This window comes from Chelonia mydas, chromosome 1 (genome assembly GCF_015237465.2).
Source record: "Chelonia mydas isolate rCheMyd1 chromosome 1, rCheMyd1.pri.v2, whole genome shotgun sequence".
Lineage (NCBI taxonomy): Eukaryota > Metazoa > Chordata > Testudines > Cheloniidae > Chelonia > Chelonia mydas.
The window spans coordinates 59,321,079-59,345,534 of record NC_057849.1 but is presented as its reverse complement, the minus strand read 5'-3'; the positions used below and the strand labels follow the sequence as shown (position 1 = coordinate 59,345,534).

Genomic DNA, 24,456 nt, shown 5'->3' with positions numbered 1-24,456 from the left:
TGCTCGAGCGTCTCATAGCTCCTTGTGCTGAATAAATAGTATGCGATCAGATACTTGACGACTGTGTGCTAATGCATATCCACAAAGGGCCAAATTAGGAGTACACAGGAACCTTAACTCTGGCATTTTCTAACTTCTGAGTGCTTGACTTTGCAATCTTAATAATGTTTTTTTAACATAGTTTTTTGTGTGGAATATAAATATACAGTATAACCTGCACAAAGGATTATCTTTATTAGGAGCCTAATTTAACACTCATTGAAGGTCAGTTTCACAAAGATTAAAACAATTTTGATCCTGATCAGCTGGAAGGAAGAAGTCAATCAGAAAAATGTGAATGGTAATTGGGAATCTTTTACGAACACCTTACTAGGTGCCCAAAAAGCTACAGTCCCAGCCTGACATTGATCCTGGGCAAGATAATGGAGAGGCTGATACAGGACTTGGTTAATAAAGAATTAAAGGAGGGTAATTAATGCAAATCAGCATGACCTTATGGGAAATAGATCCTGTCAAACTAACTTGGTATCTTTTTTTGAGGAGATTACAAGTTTGGTTGATAAGGGTAATAGTGTTGATGTAATAGACTTCTGTAAGGCATTCAACTTGGTACCACATAGCATTTTGAATAAAAAACTAGAGTGATATAAAGATTCACATTTATAATGGCACACATTAAATGGATTAAAAACTGGCTAGTTGATAGGTCTCAAAATGTAATTGTAAATGGGGAATCATCATCAAGCAGAGGTGTTTCTAGTGGGGTCCCACAGGGATCGGCTCCTGGCTATACACCAAGGATCAGCAACCTTTGGCATGCAGCCCGTCAGGGTTCCCTTGTTGGATCATATTAAAGAAGTTCTGTATTAAAATCACAAATGAGTTTGATTCCCCATAGTTTAAATTCCAGGGTATTACTAATTAAGAGGTCTCTTGGTTTTTGGTACTGTTTCTCTCCCTCTATGTGTGAAACTTGCAAGCTGCTAATTGTGTTAGTACATTCTAAGACAGAGTCTATTCTCAAAGGTTTCAGAGTAGCAGCCGTGTTAGTCTGTATTCGCAAAAAGAAAAGGAAAGGAGTACTTGTGGCACCTTAGAGACTAACAAATTTATTTGAGCAGAAGCTACAGCTCACTTCATCGGATGCATTCAGTGCAGTCTCTAAGGTGCCACAAGTACTCCTTTTCTTTCTCTTCTCAAAGCAATTCTTTGTAACAATAACTACTCACACAGAGAGAGACTCAAAGCAATACTCTGTAACAACAGAAACAGCACCCAGAGACTCCCCGCCCTTTTGTTGTATTCATCTCGCTTTGTTAACAATTGTGATTAAAATAGAGATAGAGGATGTATGTGGATGGATGCTTGGTGTGGATAATAACTGAATGATCAGGGAGGTGCCAGCCTAAGAATCCAGTCTCCATCGGCCGCAGAAGGTGTCAAGTGGAAATAACAGAGGACCCCTGGAGGGCAGACTGGAATCCACCCAACAGCCTCAAGAATGGGAGAACCAAAGAACAAGATAACATCTGGCAGCACGGAGCCGTCAGGAATGTGCCATCTGCTGATTGATTCAGCAACAGCATGATGAAGCAATTCCTGTAGACTGGCATAGGAAGAAATTCCTATAAAAATGGACTCTAGAAAGTGAGAACTTTGGGGTCTGATTCTGAAAACCAACTTCCAGTAGCATCAGATGAGCATCTGACAAGGCCCTGCTCCCTCCTCATGTCCAGGCCACCTGGCCAGTGGCTTGGCATGAGCAACTCTAAGGCTGATAACAACCTTGCAGAGCCTGTGTGTGTGTGTATGAATGAATGTGTGAATAAATATGAAATTGAATGGAATGTTAAAGCTATAACTGCTTACTATGATTCTTTCTGTATTCACAATAAATGTGGCATTTTGCCTTTTCCCCTTTAATAAGCTCCTGCTGGTTTTTATTTTATTGGTATAATACCCTCCCCACTCTGGACTCTAGGGTACAGATGTGGGGACCTGCATGAAAGACCCCTTAAGCTTATTTCTACCAGCTTAGGTTAAAACTTCCCCAAGGCGCAAACTCTTTGCCCTTGGATTAGATAAAACGCTGCCACCACCAAGTGATTTAGACCAAGAACAGGGAAAGGACCACTTGGAGTTCCTATTTCCCCAAAATACCCCCTCAAGCCTTTACACCCCCTTTCCTGGGGAGTCTTGAGAATAAAAAAGATGAGCACAGACCAGCTTTGGATTTTTAAGATCCAAAAAACCCAATCAGATTCTTAAAAAACAGAACTTTATTAGAAGAACAAAAAAAGATAAGAGAACAACTCTGTAAGATCAGAATGGAAGATAATCTTACAGGCAGTCAGATTCAAAACAGAGAGAATCCCTCTAGGCAAAACCTTAAGTTACAAAAAGACACAAAAACAGGAATACACATTTCCTCCAGCACAGCGAATTTCACAAGCCAAAACAAAGAAAACTTAACATATTTTCTAGCTAGATTACTTACTAACTTTACAGGAGTTGGAGGGCTTCCATCCTTGATCTGTTCCTGGCAAAGGTATCACACAGACAGACAGACCAAAGCCTTCCCCTCCCCCCCTCCCCCCCGCTCCAGATTTGAAAGTATCTTGTCCCCTCATTGGTCATTTTGGGTCAGGTGCCAGCCAGTTACCTGAGCTTCTTAACCCTTTACAACTAAAAAGACTTTGCCTCTGGCCAGGAGGGATTTTATAGCACTGTATACGGAAAGGTGGTTACCTTTATATTTATGACACAGCACATCAGGGAAATCCACTGGCGGGCTGGGACGGTTTGTTTACCTGCAGCGTCCACAGGTTTGGCCAATTGCAGCTCCCACTGGCCGCAGTTCACCGCTCCAGGCCAATGGGGGCTGTGGGAAGCAGCAGCCAGCACATCCCTCAGCCTGCCCTGCTTCCCGCAGTCCCCATTGGCCTGGAACAGTGAACTGTGGCCAGTGGGAGCTACAATCGGCCAAATCTGCGGACGCTGAAGGTAAACAAACTGGCCTGGCCCTCCAGCAGCTTTCCCTGATGGACCACGTGCCAAAGGTTGCCGATCCCTGCCCTACACGATCTAACATTTTTATCAGTGACCTGAAAGAAAAAGTAAAATCATCACTGATTAAGTTTACAGATGACACAACAACTGGGGGAGTGGTAAATAATGAAGAGGACAGGTCACTGATTCATTTCTATCTGGATTATTTGATAAACTGGATGCAAGCAAACAATATGTGTTTTAATATGATTAACTCTAAATGTATGCATGAAGGAACAGAGAATATAGACCATACTTACCGGTTGGGGGACTCTATCCTGGGAAGCAGTGTTTCTGAAAAAGATTTGGTGGTCGTGGTGGATGATCAGTTGAACATGAGCTTCTAATGTGATACTGTGGCTAAAAGAGCTAATGCGATCTTTGGATGCATAAAAGGGCAATCTTGATTAGGAGCAGAGAAGTTGTTTTACCTCTGCATTTGGCACTGGTGTGACCACTCCTAGAATATTGTGTCTAGTTCTGATGCTCACAATTCAAGAAGGATGTTGATAAATTGGAGAGAGTTCAGAGAAGAGCCACAAGAGCAATTAAAGGATGAGAAAACATGCTGTATTCTGATAGACTCCAAGGGCTCAAACTATTTAGCTTAACAAAGAGAAGGTTAAGGGGTGACTTGATGGCAGTCTATGAGTACATGGGGAAGAAATATTTAATAATGGGCTCTCAATCTAGCAGGGAAAGACATAACATGATCCAATGGCTGGAAGATGAAGCTAGACAAATTCAGACTGGAAATAATGTGTAAATTTTTAACAGTGAGTTAACTATTGGAACTAATCACAAAGGTTCATGGTGGATTCTCCATCACTGACTATTTTTAAACCACGAATGGATATTTTTCTAAAAGAGATGGTCTAGGAATTATTCTGGGGACGTTGTATGGCCTGTGTTACACAGGAGGCCAGACTAGATGAGTGCAGTGGTCGCTTCTGGCCTTGGAATCAAAGAATCTGTAAATGGAGCTTTTTCCACTGGTTTCAGTGGGCACTGGATCAAGCCTTGGGTGACCTCCTGTCTTAAGAGACCACCCTAATGTACACCCAAATATAGTCAGTATACACAATTCAATCCCATCTTTATATGATGACCCCCTGTGTTAAGTAACCCCGTGTAATCTCTCCTTGACAATTGTCACTGCATTTTAAGAGTGGGCCAAGCAGGGGAACCTCACCCTAATTTTTCAGAAAGGGGCACATTTTGGTGACATACTTTAAACTAGGGCGGTTGATTAATCGCAAATAACTCACACGATTAACTCAAAAAAACTAATCTCAATTAAAAAGTTGATCATTAATCGCACTGTTACACACTAGAATACTAATTGAAATTTATTAAATATTTTTCATGTTTTTCTACATTTGCAAATACATTGAGTTCTGTAACAACACAACATTACAGAGTGCACAGTGCTCACTTTATATTATAATTTTTATTATAAATATTTGCACTGTAAAAATGAAAAACAAGAGAAATAGTATTTTTCAATTCACCTCAGACAAGTACTGTCGTGCAATCTCTTTGTCATGAAAGTGTAATATTTGAAAGTGCTTCACCACCCTCCTAGTGAAATAGTGCTTCCTAATATCCAGCCTAGACCTCCCCCACTGCAACTTGAGACCATTGCTTCTTGTTCTGTCATCTGCCACGACTGAGAACAGCCGAGCTCCATCCTCTTTGGAACCCCTTTGGAACTCCATCCTTGTATGCCCCTTCATGCTTTGGCCACCATTCCAGATCACAAGTCCAGATCTAATGCATCCAAGGGTGCTGAGGAAGTTGGCTGATGTGATTGCAGAGCCATTGGCCATTATCTTTGAAAATTCATGGTGATCGGGGGAGGTCCCGGACGATTGGAAAAAGGCAAATATAGTGCCCATATTTTAAAAAGGGACGAAAGAGAACCCTGGTAACTACAGACCAGTCTGCCTCACTTCAGTCCCTGGCAAAATCATGGAGCAAGTCCTCAAGGAATCCATTCTGAAGCACTTGGAGGAGAGGAAGGTGATCAGGAACAGGCAACATGGATTCACCAAGGGCAAGTCATGCCTGACCAACCTGATTGCCTTCTATGATGAGATAACTGGCTCTGTGGCTATGGGACAAGCGGTGGATGTAATATAGCTTGACTTTAGCAAAGCTTTTGATATGGTCTCCCACAGTATTCTTGCCAGCAAATTAAAAAAGTATGGATTGAATGAAAGGACTATAAAGTGGATAGAAAGCTGGCTAGATTGTCGGGCTCAACAGGTAGTGATCAATGGCTCGATGTCTAGTTGGCAGCCAGTGTCAAGCGGAGTGCCCCGGGGATCGGTCCTGGGGCCAGTTTGGTTCAACATCTTTATTAATGATCTGGATGATGGGATTAATTGCCCCCTGAACAAGTTTGCAGGTGACACTAAGCTGTGGGGAGAGGTAGATATGCTGGAAGGTAAGGATAGGGTCCAGAGTGACCTAAACAAATTGGAGGATTGGGCCAAAAGAAATCTGATGAGGTTCAACAAGGACAGGTGCAGAGTCCTGCACTTAGGAAGAAAGAATCCCATGCACCGCTACAGGCTGGTGACCGACTGGCTAAGCAGCAGTTCTGCAGAAAACGACCTGGGGATTACAGTGGACGAGAAGCTGGATATGAGTCAGCAGTGTGCCCTCGTTGCCAAGAAGACCAACGGCATATTGGGCTGTATTAGTAGGAGCATTGCCAGCAGATCGAGGGAAGTGATTATTCCCCTCTATTCGACACTGGTGAGGCCACCACTGGAGTACTGTTTCCAGTTTTGGTCCCCCCCCCACTACAGAAGGGATGTGACAAATTGGAGAGAGTCCACCGGAGGGCACAAAAATGATCAGGGGGCTGGGGCACATGACTTACGAGGAGAGGCTGAGGGAACTGGGGTTATTTAGTCTGCAGAAGATAAGAGTGAGAGGGATTTGATAGCAGCCTTCAATTACCTGAAGGGGGGTTCCAAAGAGAATGGAGCTAGGCTGTTCGCAGTGGTGGCAGATGACAGAACAAGAAGCAATGGTTTCAACTTGCAGTGGGGGAGGTCTAGGTTGGATATTTAGGAAACACTATTTCACTAGGAGGGTGGTGAAGCACCACCTAGAGAGGTGGTGGAATCTCCATCCTTAGAGGTTTTTAAGGCCCGGCTTGACAAAGCCCTGGCTGGGATAATTTAGTTGGTGTTGGTCCTGCTTTGAGCAGCAGGTTGGACTAGATGACCTCCTGAGGTCTCTTCCAACCCTAATATTCTATGATTCTATGAAATCACAGGTGGAAGATTAGAGATGTAAAACACGCAGCAGGTCATCTAGCATAACTTTTTGCAGCAGCAAGGAAGAAAAGATATTAATCAAGAAAGAAAAACATATTCCTTTCTTTGCATTTTCCCTAACCTTGCTTTCAATGAGCTTTCCACATTATTCTTACTAAAGACTTCTTTGGAGTGAACACTCAATCCATGTTAAGGCAATTTTGGCAGAAATACACAACTGCACCATGCAGAGTGCCTTTTTAGGTGAACTACAGAATGATCCATTGGAATTACATTTTCAGAAGCAACTGAAGTTATGATTGTAGACTTAGGGTGAGCATTTACATGAAATCTAAAATGTCTTGACCAAATTTCATTGTAGGTAATTACATTGCACCTACCTTAAATTTCTCATATGGTTTCAGTTGGTGGGTAAAGTGGTTCTTATGCAGTGTGTTTTGTAAGGTGCTGGGATCCTTCTTTAGTAAAGGTACTGTATTAAAGTGAACTATTATTAGCTAATCAATACAAATCTAATCGTTTCCCCTATAGGGCTGTAATGTAACAGTCCATATCTCCACCAGACAGTCCATATCACCAACATCATCAAATTAAATTTAAGCCCTTGTTAATGAAATAACAATAAATGCATAAAGGATCACGAGAAAAATATAACGTATCTTACTTCATTCAGAGAGTGATATTGTTCATAATAGGATGCAGAACTGCGGGGGTTGACTGTGTCATTGACAGTTTGTTTTTTGATAACTTCTTGAACATCGTCCATCAAAACTCTGAACAACAAACAAAGAGCATAAACCATTCTTAAGCAGTGTCACCAATTGGCTTGAATTTCTGATTTCATATCTTCACAGCGAGAAATAAGAATCATACTTGTATCGGATGGTGGATCGGTTTAGCTCAGCTTTCACATCATTTATATCAGACACATTGACATAGAAATGGACTTCTTTGTTCTTCATAATGTTTTCAGCCGAATCAGGTTTCCAGAGAATAACCTACAAAGTTTCCAAGAACAATTTTTTTCACAAGGAAAGAAAAAATACTTTACCATTTAGTAAACATTCTGAACACGATCAAAACACAATACATGTCTTCAATCTACTAGGTCATGTGTGGGAAGCAGTTTCATGTGTTGTGCTGTCACATCATGCTATTGCTGAAAATGAAAAGTGTGTGGGTAAGAAAAATTTACAACAGCTGAATATAAATTCATAAATCAAGAACAAAGGCAGGAACATCACCTTTCATGATATAATATTACTAGTTTAATATATCTGTTTAGCTGATTATTACAATCCAAATCCTCAAATCATTGGAGGGTTATTTTTCCTGAGGGTATTTGGGGAATTAATGCAGCTCAGACTAGTCTTTGCAGTTATTGTATTCAGTGATTACTTTGATTATAGCTGAACCAAATGCCAGAAGGGATTTCAGAATAAATCCAGATGAAGCAGCAATATAAAGGGGCCTAGAGAGATTAAAATTGGGCAGAAAATAAAATGAAATTCAAGTTAGGAAAATGAAAGTTAATGAAATAAAATAATCTGAAACTCAGCTATTCAGTGGGAGATTGAAAATTGGGAAGCAATAATGTTGAAAAGACTTAGGGGTGGTAGTGGACAGCAAATTAGACATGAATTTATAATGCGAAAAAAGGCCAGTGCAATTTTTTTGCTGCATATTCAACATCAACGTGTCATGAAGTAGGTAAATAATAGCTCTTCTCTCCTTGGATCTGGTGCAACTACACTTTGAATATTGTATTCATTTTGATGCACCATATAGGACTATGTTAATTACAGGCGCCAACTTTCCAATGTGCTGGGGCGTGCTTGACCCCCACTTTGTCCCAGGCCCTGCCCCCACTCCACCTCTTCTCCCAAGCCCCTGTCTCTTCCCGCTCCACCCCTGCCCTGCCTCTTCCCGCCCCATTCCGCTCTCTCCCCGGAGCGTGCGGTGCCCTCACTCCTCCCCAGAGCCCCTGTACGCTGTGAAACAGCTGATCGTGATGGACAGGAGATGCAGGGAAAGAGGGGGAAGTGCTGATCGGCGGGGCCCACCGACGGGCAGGAGGCACTGGGGTGGGAAAAGGGGAGTTGAGGGGGGTTGCCGGTGGGTGCTTAGCATCTGCCACTTTTTCCCTATGGGTGCTTCAGCCCCAGAGCACCCATGGAGTCGACGCCTATGATGTTAATGCAAACTAGGTAGTTTTTAGTTCACACCAGCAGCATCCACATGGGGCAGTTAGCACCCAACATTTTGGTGTGCTCTGCAATTCATACCTCCATAGCCTGCACTGCAGTGCAATGTAGCTATAGCCTTTGAAACAACCAATGTACAGAAAGCCTCTGGAGAATATATTCTAAATTTTAAACAAGATTAAGGGCCAGATTCCCAAAGGTACTTGGGTACCTAGTCTCCTCTTTAGGTGCTTATGTCCACCATTAGAGGCTGGAGACGTTCTCAGAACTAGTGCTTAGCTTCTGCCTAACCCAATAGGCACTGACATTGCTGCTGGTGGGCATGCACAAAACTGCCTTTGTCCTGATGCCACCCCATAGCTAAATAGCTACTTGGAGACCTAGCTCAAGCCAAAGTCCTAACAGTCCCCAAGCGGGATTCTCAAACTGTGTGTTTCCTTGCCTGTCTTTCCAGCAGACCTGATCCCACAGCCACATGCACAGCGCACCTTCAGGCTTGGGCCCTGCATGCACGTATATATACACACACAGAGAGAGAGTACATGTTCAGAATACCTAGTAGTTAGGGCACTCACCACATTTAAATCCTCACTCTGCCTAATTTGGAGTAGGGACTTGAACCCCGTTCTGCTTACACCTCAGATGAGTGCCCTAATCACGGGGCTATTGGGTATACTAGACTGGGTTTTTCTCAACCTCTCCTGCAGGAGCTGTTCCTCTTTGTATAAAATAATTAAATATTTATTGTAAAAGGGACTTGAACCTGAGTCTCCCACATCCTAGCTAAGTGCCCTGACTTCTGGCCTATAAAGTTAGTCTCCCTCTGACTCAGTGAATAGTTAATTATTCATTTAAACTGGAACAGCTTCAGCAGGCGACTGAGAGAGAGAGCAAGAGACCTACCCGAGAATACCTCATAGCATGGTGATGAGGGCACTCACCTAGGATTCAAGCAACCTGGGTTAGAGTCCCTGCTCTAAATCAGGCTGAGTGGGAACTCAAAGCTGGTTTTCTTACATCCTATGGAAATGCTGGGCATTCGGGGCACACACACTTTTAAAAAAATAATAATAAGGGTGTCGTTCTATTTTTCTGTGAGAAAGTGCTGCCCTGATGCAGAGGTTCCAGGCAGGGGGAGGCACCTAAGATCCAGATCAATGGGAGGTAGGCACCTAAATACTTTTGAAGACCTGGGCTCTGAGCCCCACACTTTTCCTCTGCTATCTTCTGGCAATGAATTCCACAGGCTAACTGTGTATTGTGTGAAAAACTATTTCCTTTATCAGTTATCCTTAAATGTTACATGTTCTGAAACCTTTCACTTTTCCTCCCTTCTGGCTGGCTTAGGCTGCTTCTCACTCTTCTTTCTTAGGGTTTGTCTACACTTAAAATGTGACAGTGGCTCAGCTGTGCTGCTGTGGCACTTCAATGTAGATACTACCTATACCTATGGTAACTAGGTTGACAGAAGAATTCTTCCGTCCGATCTAGCGCTATCTACAAAGGGTCTTCGATCAGTTTAACTACACCACACAGGGGCATGGACTAGGGTCAAGGCACAAAACATTGAGAGTTGCAATGCCTACGTCCCCTATATGAATCTAGCCTTGGGTGCCTATCTCAGGGGCGGACTAGGGGTAAGGCCTGCAACATAGGCATTGACTCCGTGGTTGCTCTGGGGCTGGAGCACCCATGGGAAAAAAATAGAGGGTGCTCAGAACCCACTGGCAGCCCTGCAGGTCAGCATCTCTCCCTTCACCCCCAGTGCCTCCCGCCCGCCGGCAGCCCCGCCAATCGGCTCCTTGCCTCCCTCCCAACGCCTCCCACCCGCCGTGATCAGCTGTTCCATGGTGTGCAGGAGGCGCCTGGGGATAGGGGGGAGGAATGAGGGCTGGGAAGAGGCAGGGTGGGTGGGGCCAGGGCCTTGGGGGAAGGGGTGGAGTGTGGGTGGGGTCTGGGGCGGAATGGGAGTCAAGCACTCCCCCGGGACATTAGAAAATCAGCACCTCTGGCCCGCAATGCCTAAGTACCTTTGTGAATCTAGCCCTCAGTCTGTAGTATAGGCAGGACAATAGAGGTTTAAATTAGTTTTAAGGAGACGTATCATACAATCTGAATGCAATCAATTAAGCTGCTAGTCTTGAATACTCAGTATGAAGGCCGTATTCAAAGGTGAATCTAAATCTGGAGGGAGTGTAAACTGGTGTAACTTACACTTTCTTTGCAGCCCCACTAAAATATATATTGCATCAACTTATGTATTTGTTTAATAACCACTTTAAGAACATGCAACCTTCTAGTACATATTTCTCTAAATCTGGCCTACTAAGTCTGAGTATAAGGAAGTACAATGAAGTCTAAGTTGGTATAACGAAGTTAGCACAGAGTCTAGCAGGTGAATGAAGTAATACAGGTAACACAGGAATTGTCAGAATGGCTCAGACCATTGGTCCATTTTGTCCAGTATCCTGTCACCAAAGTGGCCAATACTAACTACGTCAGAGGCAGACACAAGAATCTCTGCAGGAGGCAGTGATGGGCTAACTTGCCCCCAGAGAGAGGTTAGCTTATGCCCACAAGCATGACAGTTTATATCCCTTCCAAAACTCTCGTTAATTTTCAGATATTTATTATTATAACTCTGTCAGTGTACAATGCTTTGCTGAATACTGCCAACCTCTTGACCCCAGTGATATCTTCTGGCAATGAATTCCACAGGCTAATTGAGTATTGTGTGAAAAACTATTTGCTTTGTCAGTTATGCTTAAATGTTACATATTCTGAAACCTTTCAGTTTCAATAGACATTTTTTGTTCTTATATTAGGAGATGAACGGCAGTGGTCATTCTATCTTCTATATATCATTAATTACTAAAGGCAGTACTGCCTATATTTAAGGTTGCCTGATATTTCCCATTATAAGACCCTGTTTTCCACTGCATTTGCTTTTAACTTTGCCAAACTGGCCTACTAAATTGGGGTAAAATTTTCCATGCCACATGACAGCCTCAGGCTGATTTTTATTTTTTACGTTTCAGCTAAAATAGCTCCACTGTTTCTGAGAACAAGAATTCATTGTTTTGCCCATGTTAAAAAAGTTCTTACAGCTGTTTAATTAAGAAGCTTTAGTGCCCTCATGCTTTGCAGCAGGGACTTGAAATTTGGCATGGGGTTGACCTTTGTGCCTTTTGGCATCCCCATGAAAATCCACCCAAATGTGGCCAAGTTATAACCCTCTGAACATTCTCAGTTCACACATGATCAGTAGAGGCTAATTAGAATTTGGCAGGAAAATCACAGAATGCTCTACCTTCACTGAGCATGCTTCAACCCAGTTCTGCAGGAACTGAGCAAGACTTTCCCTTTGTGATGCTGGAAATCAAATGTCAGCTCTGGCCAAGGCCATAGGCTTTAACTAGGAACTGACAAACCCATAGCTGGAAACCAAACCAGCTCACCTGTATGTTAATTTTGTTCAAAATAGGTATTAGTCTTACAAGAATGTATTTAGTGTTTAGACTCTATGAAATGCTTGTAAGTTACTGCATGCATTAATCTCATTTGTAACATCTGCATTCCATGCTAAAAGGTAAAATATAAGTTTGTTTTATAATTGTAAAATGCCTGCTCTGAACTTGTGAGCTCAGACGGGAAGAGTAGTTCCTTTGCCCATCAAGAAGGACTATCAAGACTTAATGAGCCATCAAGGACAAAAAGCTTTTTTGATTGCCCCAGCCACCCAGGAAGAAGTTACGTGCAAGAGCCCTCATCCCATTGGCTTGATCTCTGGAGGAAGGTCATATAGAGATGCTCACAAGAAGAAATGGTGATCTCTTTGCTGTTTGAATTTTCACAGGGCCAGAGACACTAAACTAAGGCAAAAATCCCCAGGAGTTATCCCTAGGTCTGCCCGGAAAGACATTTTGAATTGACAGATAACTACATCTCTGTCATCTTTAGGAACTGTAGATGATAACTCATTTGTGTGTATGTTTGCTTGCTTTAATCTATAAATAACTCTCTCAATTTTCTTCCTAGCTATTACACCTTTAGACAGATTGGCTTCAGGCATTGTCTTTGGTGTAGGAGCTAGGGTACCAATTGATCTGTGGTAAGTGACTGGTCTTTTGGGATTGAAAGCAACCTGATTATTTTGTGGTTTTTGGTGTAAGTGACCATATATCACTAAGTCCAGTTTGTCTGAGTGGCAAGATAGACTAGAGAGCCAAAGAGGATTGTCTGTGACTTCATGGTAAGACTGTTATAGTAATCCAGGAATTCACACTCGTTACTGGGTAGGTGAAATCTAATTACAGAACATACCACCAGTTTGGGGTGTCTGCCCTGTTTTTGACAGTCTGCCCTGAGGTTGGCACTCTCAGTTGTGAGGCACTCCAGACAGCATGAAACCCTTTACTTACTCTTTCTGGCATGTAGGGGGTGTGGCACCATGGACCGGAACTGCGTACAGGGAGATTGTCTCTCCTCTGCTTTCCGTGCCCCCCCCCCCAGCCACACTGGAATGCAGAGTGAGGGAAGAGGGGATTACAATAGCTGGAAAGAGAGGAGGGTGATCCACAGCTAGAGGCTGGGATGCAGCAGAAAGGGGAGGGAAACGGGAGCTGGTGTGGAGGAGGTGGATAGGAGCAGTTGGTGAGGGAGATAAGAAGCGGGGAAGGATAGGTGAAGGGTGGGAGGGCGACAGGAGTCAGGGGAGCAAATTGGACAGAGACAGGCTATGGGCACAGGGGCTGTTAAAGGCTCTGATGATCAGGACACATCATGAGGGATCCTGGTAACGACACTGATTAGGGAAATGGTTATGCTTTTCATTACGGGGTGCTGACTTCAAATGAAAATATGATGAAATAATGGGGGAAGTGCTTTAAAACAAAATTGGATGCCTTATTTTAATTAAATGCTCTTTCCTGTAATGGCAGATGGAAATCACAAAATCCTGTTGGTGTTCTAAGAGATTGTGAGTTCTAGATGAAGAGATTCTTATTATCTAAACTCTGTCTTTAGCAAAACACCACCAAGTACTGTAAAATCCAGTCCTGCGTGTCGGGTCCTAGAAGTCATACAGTCAGAAATTGCATCAGCTTATGCTCCTGGGACTTCCTGACAAATGATTTTACCAACCATCACATGTCAGTACTTTATCATCTTTGTTTTGTTGCTGCTAATATACAAAATCAATTACATAATTCTGAAATCGGGTGCTTGATATAATATGATAAAATGTTATCAGTCAACGGAATCTGCTCATCTCAATCAGTAGATATTAAATTGATGGAAATAAAGCATCTATTGCACTTCTACAAACTAAAAAAATATATAACATAAGAGAATGAAAGGGGGAGCTAAATCTTCCTCCCAGTGGAATGGCATTGGTGTGCCTGAGAACAGAATTTGGCCTAGAGTTTATAGAGAACAAATTACCTCAAAGTTGATGGTTAAATTCTGAAGGAATTCAGCTTGTCTGTCCGATCGTGGGAGAGCGCACAACACTTGATCACTGGAAAGAAAAAGACATTCAGAAAAAGCAAAGGCTTGAGTGTGAACATGGAAACATTTTGTATTGATGTACAAGTCTGAACAGTCCATCTCAGTCCCAATTGGCTTCTCTGACTTAGGGGCTAGTGGAGCCAAAGGAGGTTCAAGCAATGAAAGTGCTGTGCCAGATTCTATCCCCTTTGCATTGCTGGAAAGCTCCTGGAGCTCCCCCAAATGGAGGAGTCCCCAGCTGATAAAAAGCTGAAGTAGACAGTTCTTACACTGCTCTCCCATAGCCCCGGGGTGTGTCTGGAACCAGCCTGACCTATTTTAGAGCAGCCCGAGGTACTGTAAAGGACATCAGGGCTGGTGAATAACTGGTCCCAGGATTAGAAAGCTGTAACTAGCTCTTATGCTGCAGTCCCAAGAGGATGCTGAGTGCAGCAGAGAAACTGGCCCTCTCTCTTTACCTGATGAGGTCATACTGTGAGCACCTGATGGCAGGGATTTCCCTAAGCTCCCCCCCTATACCCCCCCTGAATTTCCCCAACACCCCCCCCCACCCCGTTTTGTGAACTAGTTACATGCAGTGTTGCCAATTTAGTGACTGTTTGGACATTTGTTCCACAAGTACTCCTTTTCTTTTTGTGAAACATTAATACACACTTTAAAACCATACGTATGATAAAATACGTGTATCTGCAAAAGTATAATACATTTGAGAAGTATGAACATAGACTAGCTTCCTTATACAGCTGTTGTTTTTTTATGACAATGTCAGTGCATTCATTTCGGTGATGTTGGCCAACCTAATACTTTCAAATTATGATTTGTAAGCAAAGTCTAAATGAGCTCTCCCTGATAGCTAGTGATGGGCTGGGGGGAAAGGCTTCAGGACCAAACTGTATTTACATTCACACCTAATCTACCTAGGTATCCAGCAAACAGAGCTGTGTTGCCCAGGTGCATAGATTTTGGCTGGCGTTGGGTTACAAATCACTTGAATGCAGGGGGGAGGGTAATTAAATATTGTTGACCTTATTGTCTGAGTAAAGGGCAGTGGAACTGTACTTAGCCTCTGCTGATTGAGTGCATCAGGAGAGAGGGTGGAGACAGGTGTTTTGCTTGATGGTCTGCCTGAGTCACAAGTACTATTTGACCTGCCCCTCTCCACTGTTTAAAGACTGAGCTGATTAGGCTCCATGGATAGTTTCTTGTTTTGTTAAGTGACCACTACAGCTGAAATCACTGATAATCAGGTCAAAGTGCTAAGACCTGCTGTGGGACAGCATTTCTGTGGAAGAGATGGCCCAGCCTGCACTAGCAGTGAGGTTCACCCACTAAGAGCTCAGCCGAAATCACTGAGAGCTGGGTGGAACCTCAAGAGACCAACTGGCAGAGGTCACAGTGGCAGGTGGCAGCAGAAGGTGATGGTGCAGGGCCATTGGCAATAGAGTGATGGAGTGAACGGTGGCACAATGAATAACAGTGGCCAGAGCTAACAGTGAGCAGCTGGAGGAATGAGCAAGGTGCCTTCTTGCCCCCCACCTGGGAGGTGAACTCATGTGAAAGCACCTCTGAACTCTGAGTCTCCACTGACCCAGGACACCGGTGAGTGTTAATGAGGCTGTTAAAAATGCGGGAGACATAACACAGTTCATGCGAACAAACATGGCTGTGGCATCATACTTTCTATTTAAGCAAGAGATACCACACACTACAGACTGGAGGCCAATGTTAAGTGCATTGTCACTTGTTCATCCTGAAGCTGAACACTGGTTCTGAACAAGACAAGCAAATGCTCACTATCTTTCTGCAAGAAACTCAGCTGACTGGCTAGAAGCATGTGATGCAACACTGAAAGACTCAACAGTTGAAAAAGTGAAGAACTCTCTCACCACATTCAAAAAATTTGCATACATGGCTGATGAATGCACCTATGCAAATGGGCATCAAGTATTAAGTCATTGTGTACATTATCTTGATTTCTGTGGTAGGCCAGTAGATGCATTTCTAGATGTTCAAGTTATAGAAGACACACTGGCTGCATCTGTGACAACCCACATCTTAGAAGAGTTAATTGCTTCTCAGTTGGACCCCAAACAGATAGCTGCTTGTGCATTTGATGGAGCTGCAAACTTCTCTGGAAGACATGGTGGAGTACAAGCTTTGCTTAGAGAAAAGTGTAACCCTAATCTCTCCTATACACACTGTAAAGGCCATCTACTCCAACTAGCGTTTGTACGAGCTGCAGACTCTTCAAAAGACATTTAAAAAGCTACACATTTAATGTCTTCATTATATTCTTTTTTCAGCAAGAGTCCAAAAAGACTGAATATCTTGGAAAATATAGAAGATACAGTGGGACTGAAGTTCAAATTAGTCCAACCTGGGAAAACCCTCTGGTTTTCTCATGAACGATCCTTGGCTGTTGTCTTAAAATTACTCCAGCCGTTATTACTGGCTTTGGAAAGTATCTACGAAGATGGGATGGATCTAAGTAGTGAGGCTGGTGGATTACTTTTGCTACTACATTCAGAGAAGACTATTGCCTTTCTCTCTTTTATAAGTCTACTGTTGAAACCACTTGGGTCATTAACAATGCCATCCAGGCATCTGCTACAACAGTAGTAGATCTTTGTCCAGCAATAGAAGCTACATTAATTGGATTGGATTAATACATTGGATTAATCAGAGAGCTATGCATTGAAAAAGTACTGGAAGAAGCAAAGACTTCAGTCCAGAAGTTGACTAATGAAGGCATTTATATTGAATCCTTAAGTGAAGAGGACAAGAGGTGTTTGTTAAGACAACTGAAAAAAGTACACAGACATGATTCTTAAAAATCTACAACAGCGACTTCTAGATTCTACTCAACCTCTATGTAGCTTTTACGGATCCCTGTCCTATAAAACACCGACAGTTGAGTGGAGTGAGGCACTACCAGCAATGGGGATTCTATGTGCTCAGGACAGAATAGAGAATTTGAACACAGAGTGGAATATCATTCAACGAATGAATGAAGATTTGACTTCTACTTCTTTTTTATCATCACTAGTGACTCGACTTGATCTTTGTGCTATGTTTCCTGGGATGAAAGAAGTAGGAAGTCATCTCTTGCTACTTCCAGTCACAACAGCTACAGCTGAGCATTCTTTTTCATCACTGAATAGAATTTTGTGTTCTGAAAAAAGTCGCCTTCTGCCTGATCATGTGAATGAACTAATGAGCATATCAGTTGAAGGAATGGAAGTTCCAGACACACAAGAAGCCACCAAAGATGAATGCATTGCATTCAAGAAGTTCATTAGCAGAGTTGTGCAAAATTATAACAAGAAACCAAGAAGGATGTAGATGTAGTGCTTCATAGAAGGCTTGAGTAGCCAACTTTAATTTGTGTGATGATTTTAAAACATGATTTAAATCTAATAAAATGGTCATGAAACATTTTTCAGTTTTTACTATGGTGCCATACAGCCCACCTTCACCCTCATGGTCTCACCCCTCATCGGCCCTGACACCTCCCTCCCGTAATTTTGAACACCCCCACTAATTTCAATTCCTGGGGAAAACACTGCCTGATGGCATGTCCTGGATTGCCACAAAATATGAATATACTCTTCCTTACACATATTAAAGATGCCCCAGCTCTCTTTTCTTCCCAGCACCCAATCCTGTTCATCTCCGCCTTCCTTTGCTCCCCTCCCCTACCATCTACCTGCCTGCGGGTCATTTGGAACCCTATATACCACTGACTGGCTCCTCTTTCTCATTCTTTACAGTTACTGATACTCATCATCCTGCTTGAAACCCATAGCCAGAGTGGCCAGCTATCTGTTGTGCTGCTTAGTGCCCCACTTGTTCAGTTCAGAGCTAGGTGTCCTTCCTCTGACTGCATCCCTCACCCAAATCATTGCCTGTTCACCACTGTAGGGAGGGACTGAGATGGGAAGCAGACCAGAGATGCACACACGCTGCTGACTGGGAGTTAAGGAATAACTTTCAACCCCTATATAAGTGCAGAACAGTGGTGGTTTAAATGCACCCTTATCAGGGAGTTAGGAGAAGCTTGAAATAGTACATGTGTATCAGGGATGCCAAGGGTTGGCTGTCCTTAAGAGTGAGATTTATAGCCTCAAAGAGTCAGGTGGTGTGCTAGGTCATTGCTGAAAACAGGGACTCTCATCTTAACCTATAAATAACTCTCTCAATTTTCTTCCTAACTATTACACCTTTAGACAGATTGGCTTCAGGCATTGTCTTTGGTGTAGGAGCTAGGGTACCAATTGATCTGTGGTAAGTGACTGGTCTTTTGGGATTGAAAGCAACCTGATTATTTTGTGGTTTTTGGTGTAAGTGACCATTTATCACTAAGTCCAGTTTGTCTGAGTGGCAAGATAGACTAGAGAGCCAAAGAGGACTGTCTGTGACTTCATGGTAAGACTGTTATAGTGATCCAGGAATTCACACTCGTTACTGGGTAGGTGAAATCTAATTACAGAACATACCACCAGTTTGGGGTGTCTACCCTGTTTTTGACAGTCTGCCCTTGGCAACATCCAATAGTCCCAGTTTTTAATTCAACCAGCACTTAATAGTTTGTTTTAAAATATGCGTTGTTTAATATTGCATATGGAATACTTAAATGTCCTCATTCATAGTAAGTCTAGGGCACGTGAGAACTCTAGATGCAATGCAAACCAGTGGATTTTAATAAAAACAATTATTTGCTGGTTGGAACAAAATCCTGGATGGTTGACGATCCCTGGGACATAAATTTGTCCAGTGTGGTTTACATTTTGAACTGTATTTTGCAAAACCCTACCATCTTTTGATCAAGTCCTGCTCATTTTTTGGGTGAATTCAGATTTTTTTTTTGCCTGCCAAGTATTCACACACACAAACAACCCACCCACCCCCGCTGCGTAGCTTCTTCTCTCCTCTTGTGCGCGTATAGAACGTGGGCCAGTAATCTCCATGGTTACCACAGTACACAAGTTTGGAAAGTGGCTTTCCAAGCTCTAAGCCTTGTGCCTGAGGCCCTCGATATATTGTTGTCTCTTGCAGTGCCTGAGTAAAAATATTTTAAATCTTTATATATTTACTCAAAATGAGTGGGATAAGCTCAAGAATCTGTGTGAGAGTGAGACAGCTTGCTAACGGGTGAGTCTCACACCCAATGAGAAAGACTTGACATGTCTGGTGTATAGGTAGAGGGAACGGGGAGAGGAGCCGGTGCAGGTCTGAGCTCCATTTCCATTTTCTTGGAGTGGAAGCTGCTGACCCAGAAACCCCATGGTGCTGGTGACAGTGCATGAAGCAAGCTCTTGAAGGATGACTGACAACACCATTTCAGAAGATTGCCCTTAAAACAAAACAGACAGGGCTCTCAAAACATGTAGTTTTAATCCGTGGATCATGATTGTCACAACCCACTGCTGTGATTGATTTCTAGCTGTGACCTGACTGAGGCTAGCAACCAAGTGATTTATCATTTCTGATTTTAGCTGTGTTCCATGCAATCACTGTTGTTTCTCAGGCAGAACCAACAATGTGCCAGCTTCTTCCCCTCCCCCCCCCATCATACGAGAGAGAACCAAACAGCAATCAGAGTTATGCAGCATTGGCTACTTGTCCACTTCTCAGGGCAAGTGCACTACATAGCTTGTCATTGGGGTTGTTTTGAAAAGGAGCTTGTCTCCTGATGCTGCTATCTACCATGGGAGTTAATTTTACAAAGGGTGCCTGAACTGGGCTGCCTGCATGTGACTTCTTCATGTAATTTCCATCACTCATTATAGTGCAAAGTTTTACAATAAGGTGACTACTGTGTATTCATATCACTGTCTTCTGTTGGATGGAATCAGAACTGCTCAGCTGACTGTTACAGGCATTACATTAGTCAACAGTTAATTGAGATTCTCCTATAACTTATGTTGGAGGGGCCTGAGCTTTTGGAGCAGAAGGATCTGAGTTCTGTCCTTATTGTTATTGTGAAATTTGGTGTGCACCCTGGAGAAATTGTGAAATCCTACTGATATATCTGGAGGACAGGAACTGAGAATTCTTATCCTAGACCCTCTCCAATCTGGCTTCTGTCACGTTCCCGTAACTGAAACCACTCTCTCCAAAGTCTCTAATGACCTCTTCCTAGCCAAATCTAGAACTAGTACTCCATCCTCATCCTTCTTGATGTGTCAGCTACCTTTTACATCATCAAACATGCTTTCTTCTTGAAACCCAGTCCTCTCTGGGCTTCCATGACTTTATCCTCTCCTGGTTTTCCTCCTCTCTCTCTAATTGCTTTTCAGTGTGCCTGTCATAAATATAAAGGGAAGGGTAAACATCTTTAAATCCCTCCTGGCCAGAGGAAAAACCCTTTCACCTGTAAAGGGTTAAGAAGCTAGGATAACCTCGCTGGCACCTGACCAAAATGACCAATGAGGAGACAAGATACTTTCAAACCTGGGGCGGGGAGGCTGGGGGGAGAAACAAAGGGTTCTCTCTGTCTGTGTGATGCTTTTGCCGGGAACAGAAAAGGAATGGAGTCTTAGAACTTAGTAAGTATTCTAGCTAGATATGCGTTAGGTTCTGTTTTGTTTAAATGGCTGATAAAATAAGCTGTGCTGAATGGAATGTATATTCCTGTCTTTGTGTCTTTTTGTAACTTAAGGTTTTGCCTAGAGGAATTCTCTATGTTTTGAATTTGATTACCTTCTAAGGTATTTACCATCCTGATTTTACAGAGGTGATTCTTTTACTTTTTTTCTTCAATTAAAATTCTTCTTTTAAGAACCTGATTGCTTTTTCATTGTTCTTAAGATCCAAGGGTTTGGGTCTATGTTCACCTATGCAAATTGGTGAGGATTTTTATCAAGCCTTCCCCAGGAAAGGGGGTGTAGGGTTTCGGGAGGATTTTGGGGGGAAAGACGTTTCCAAGCGGGCTCTTTCCCGGTTATATATTTGTTAGACGCTTGGTGGTGGCAGCAATAAAGTCCAAGGGCAAAAGGTAAAATAGTTTGTACCTTGGGAAAGTTTTAACCTAAGCTGGTAAAAACAAGCTTAGGGGGTTTTCATGCAGGTCCCCACATCTGTACCCTAGAATTCAGAGTGGGGAAAGAACCTTGACAGTGCCTGTTAAGGGCTCCTCCTCATCCCCCCTCCAACTTCCTGTGGGTGTTCCATAGGGCTCTGTCCTTGTTCCCTTTCTCATCTTCCTCTGGACATTAGCTCTGGGTAATCTTATGTACAAAGACAAATTCAACTACCATTTCCATGCTGACAACTCACAGATCCCTCTCTACTCCAGACCTGTCTCCTTCTGTCCAAACTAAAATTTCAGACTGTTTCTTTGACATCTCCTCATGGATGTCTAGTTGCCAATTCAAACTCAAAACAGAGCTCTTAATCTTCTCCACAACCTATCCCCACTATCTCCTCTCTCGATAATTGTGGACACCACCACCATCCTGCCTGTCATTCAGGCCTGTAACCTGGGTGTCATCTTTGACTCAGACCTCTCTCTAGATCCTCATATCAAGTCTATGTCTAAATCATGAAGATCCTTTCTGGATAACATATCTATGATATGGCCTTTCCTATCAATCTACACAGCTAAAGCTCTCATCCAATGTTTTCATCATCTCATGTCTCAATTATTGCAACATCCTTTTCTCTGGTCTTGAAAAATGCGGTATTGCCCCACTCATATTTATTCAGTATGCTGCTACAAGGATCATTCTGCTAGTCAATTGCATTGACTGTCAATCTTCTCTTTCCATCCCTCCACAAACTTTGCCTTCTCTATCTCTTGAAACGTGACCTACCTATCTTTAGTTTCAAGGCCCTTCATTTCTATGCCTACCTATGATTTCTCCTCTGATCGGCCATCACCCACTTGTTAAATTTTCAGACACCTCCAGTATTTCTCTCATGTTGTTCTTCATGCTTGGGAGCTGCTCCTTGTAAACGTCAGCAAAGCTATCTTATTATCCACCTTCACATCCCTCCTTAAATCTCTCCTTTCCCATGATGCCTATAAAAAACTTGGCAACAGCCAGACTTTGATGTTCTGAGAGACCACTGTCCATCATGCTGCCCACTATTGTCTCATTATGTTCTTGTACTCCCTCGTCAGTCAGTCTGTATCCATGTGTTGTCACTTATCTTCTACATAGATCGCAAGCTCTCTTTTTGTTCTGTGTTTGTACATTGCCTAGCACAAAGGAATCCTGGTGTACAAATAGGGCTCTTGGGCACCATGGTAATACAAATAGTAAATAAGCATAACAGGTGGTCATGGATTTGTTATAGCTTCTTTCTGGCAGCCATGAGTGTCCTTAATCTCACCCTGTACGTATCTTGCTTTCCACCACTACTCATGGCTTGTATTTTTGACACATAAAACTGTCCCTCGTGACTAGGAATTAAGATATTTCATGACAATGGAGAACAGAGTTGTGAACAATGGAGTCTGTTCCCTCCCACACACCTTTTAGGTGCTGTAAAACCATCTCCACCCTTATCCCCTCCCTAAAACAGTTCAGTGAGATGGACACATTCCAGCATTGCCAACTTTCATGATCTTATCACTAGCCTTGCAATATTTGGCATTTTTCTTAAAGATCCACCTTCTGGAATCATGCTACAGGCATTGTGGTTACAGAGAAAAGTTTGGAAATGTGATCCCTAAATGCTCTGACTCCAGTAGTCAAATAAAATGCATTAGTTTTAAAATCTCATGACTTTTCAGCCAATTTCAATGTTTTTAGGGGACCTGACTCATGATTTTTGAACACTGGCAGTTGCAAATACTGCATTTCTGCTGACTAGGTCAAATCTTAACTATTTTGTTTAAACGTTAAAAAAAGCTTCAACTGGTCTAAATTGGTGTAGCTCCATTGACTTCACCCAAAGGTTATTTTAATGAACCTGTCCACTTCCTTCCCTATTTATCCCATTGTGTGTAACCAGTTGTAACCTGTATTTAGGTAACCGTTGGAAAATGTGATTACAACACAAGGCAATAAAAGACTTCGGGCACAAGACTAGGAGCTGGCAGACCGGCATCTAGCTTCTATTCCCAGTTCTGCCACAAACTTTTAGTGTGAACCTGAGTAAGTACATAATAACAGTGTTGTGAGGTTTAATTCATTAATATTTGTGTAGCAGTTTGATATCTTCCGATAGTAGATGCTATTTAATCATGATTATTTTTGTTACTGGTTTTGCTCAATATTTGCATTATCTTTTTATCTCCACATAGCACAGCGTTTCAGATTTTAAAACCAACTAAATATTAGAAAATATAATCTTTTTGGCTGTTTTTGTTTCTGGCATCTGTTTTCATGTTTTCACCAGAGCTTTTTGGTTTCAGGCCATTTCTGAGGTTTATCAATAGGTAACAATAAAGCTGGTTCTCAGATGTCATACACGGATGAAATGGCTATTCGAAAATGAATTATGGCAGGAAAAAACAATCATAAAAACTCTTTTAGAAAGAAAACAGATTGTTAGCACTTTCAGAAATGGTTTCTATTTCCACTTCAAGAAGTAATTCATTTAAAGCCTTGTTTTAAGGCAAATGAAGCAAATTATTTTTTCCCATTAAGCTTAAGTATGCCATTTAACTGCATTCCAGAGCACTGACTGAACAGAATTGATTTGCACTTAAACCAAAAAGAATAGTTTTAATATGATTAAAAACATAGGATTTATGGTTGCAAAGGAGACATATATTAATTTCATTGCCTACGTCATCTATATATTATATTGATCTACACATCCAATTACAAATACAATAAATAACCTCAGATCTTTGTAAAATGTTTGTTTATACCAGTAGGAGATATTATGGTTCAGCCAGACAACCTTCCGTACCCACAGCCATTAAAATACAGATAGTACCAGGAGTTTGTTACCTTTGAAAAGTGAAGACATGCTTTTGCTGAATGCAGATAGCTAGGGTGACAAATAGGAGGTAAAACTTCATCTCAGCAGCATCTGCCATGAAATCAAGTGCCGTTTGAGGAAGCCAAGGGTTCAGGACCTACACTATAGATTTCTAAAACCATTATTTGAAGAGTGGTTAAAATTTAATACTGTCACTCTTCTCTGTCCCCTGCTTCCTGTGGTTGAGTAAATGTGACTTAATTCCTGTGGGAGATTCTGATCATATTGATGAAGCAAATACTAGAAGGGACATGGTACATTTTAATCATTTTCATATTGATGAGTCACTTTGTCTTCTGAGCTTTTAAATATTTTATTGTGGCTACAAAATTCGGACCTAAACAAAAAGTCACATTGATACCTAAATTGTTGATGTTATCATTCTATACAGCATACAGGAAATCATGGTCTAATGTGAAATGGGGATGGTGCTCTCAGTCCCAACAGAAGCAGATAGATATCCA

At 42.3% G+C, this 24,456-nt stretch overlaps 1 protein-coding gene across 1 annotated transcript in view; it reads right to left on the bottom strand.

Annotated features, from left to right (window-relative positions):
- CPB2 (carboxypeptidase B2) overlaps nucleotides 1–24,114 on the bottom strand; it is a 38,630-nt gene extending 14,516 nt beyond the window's left edge. Inside the window, 5 exon segments of the mRNA XM_043522592.1 lie at nucleotides 7,006–7,114; nucleotides 7,215–7,339; nucleotides 13,988–14,063; nucleotides 23,962–24,068; nucleotides 24,070–24,114. Coding sequence (XP_043378527.1) covers nucleotides 7,006–7,114; nucleotides 7,215–7,339; nucleotides 13,988–14,063; nucleotides 23,962–24,068; nucleotides 24,070–24,114 — 462 coding nt within the window.
- Between the last annotated feature and the right edge of the window lie 342 nt (nucleotides 24,115–24,456).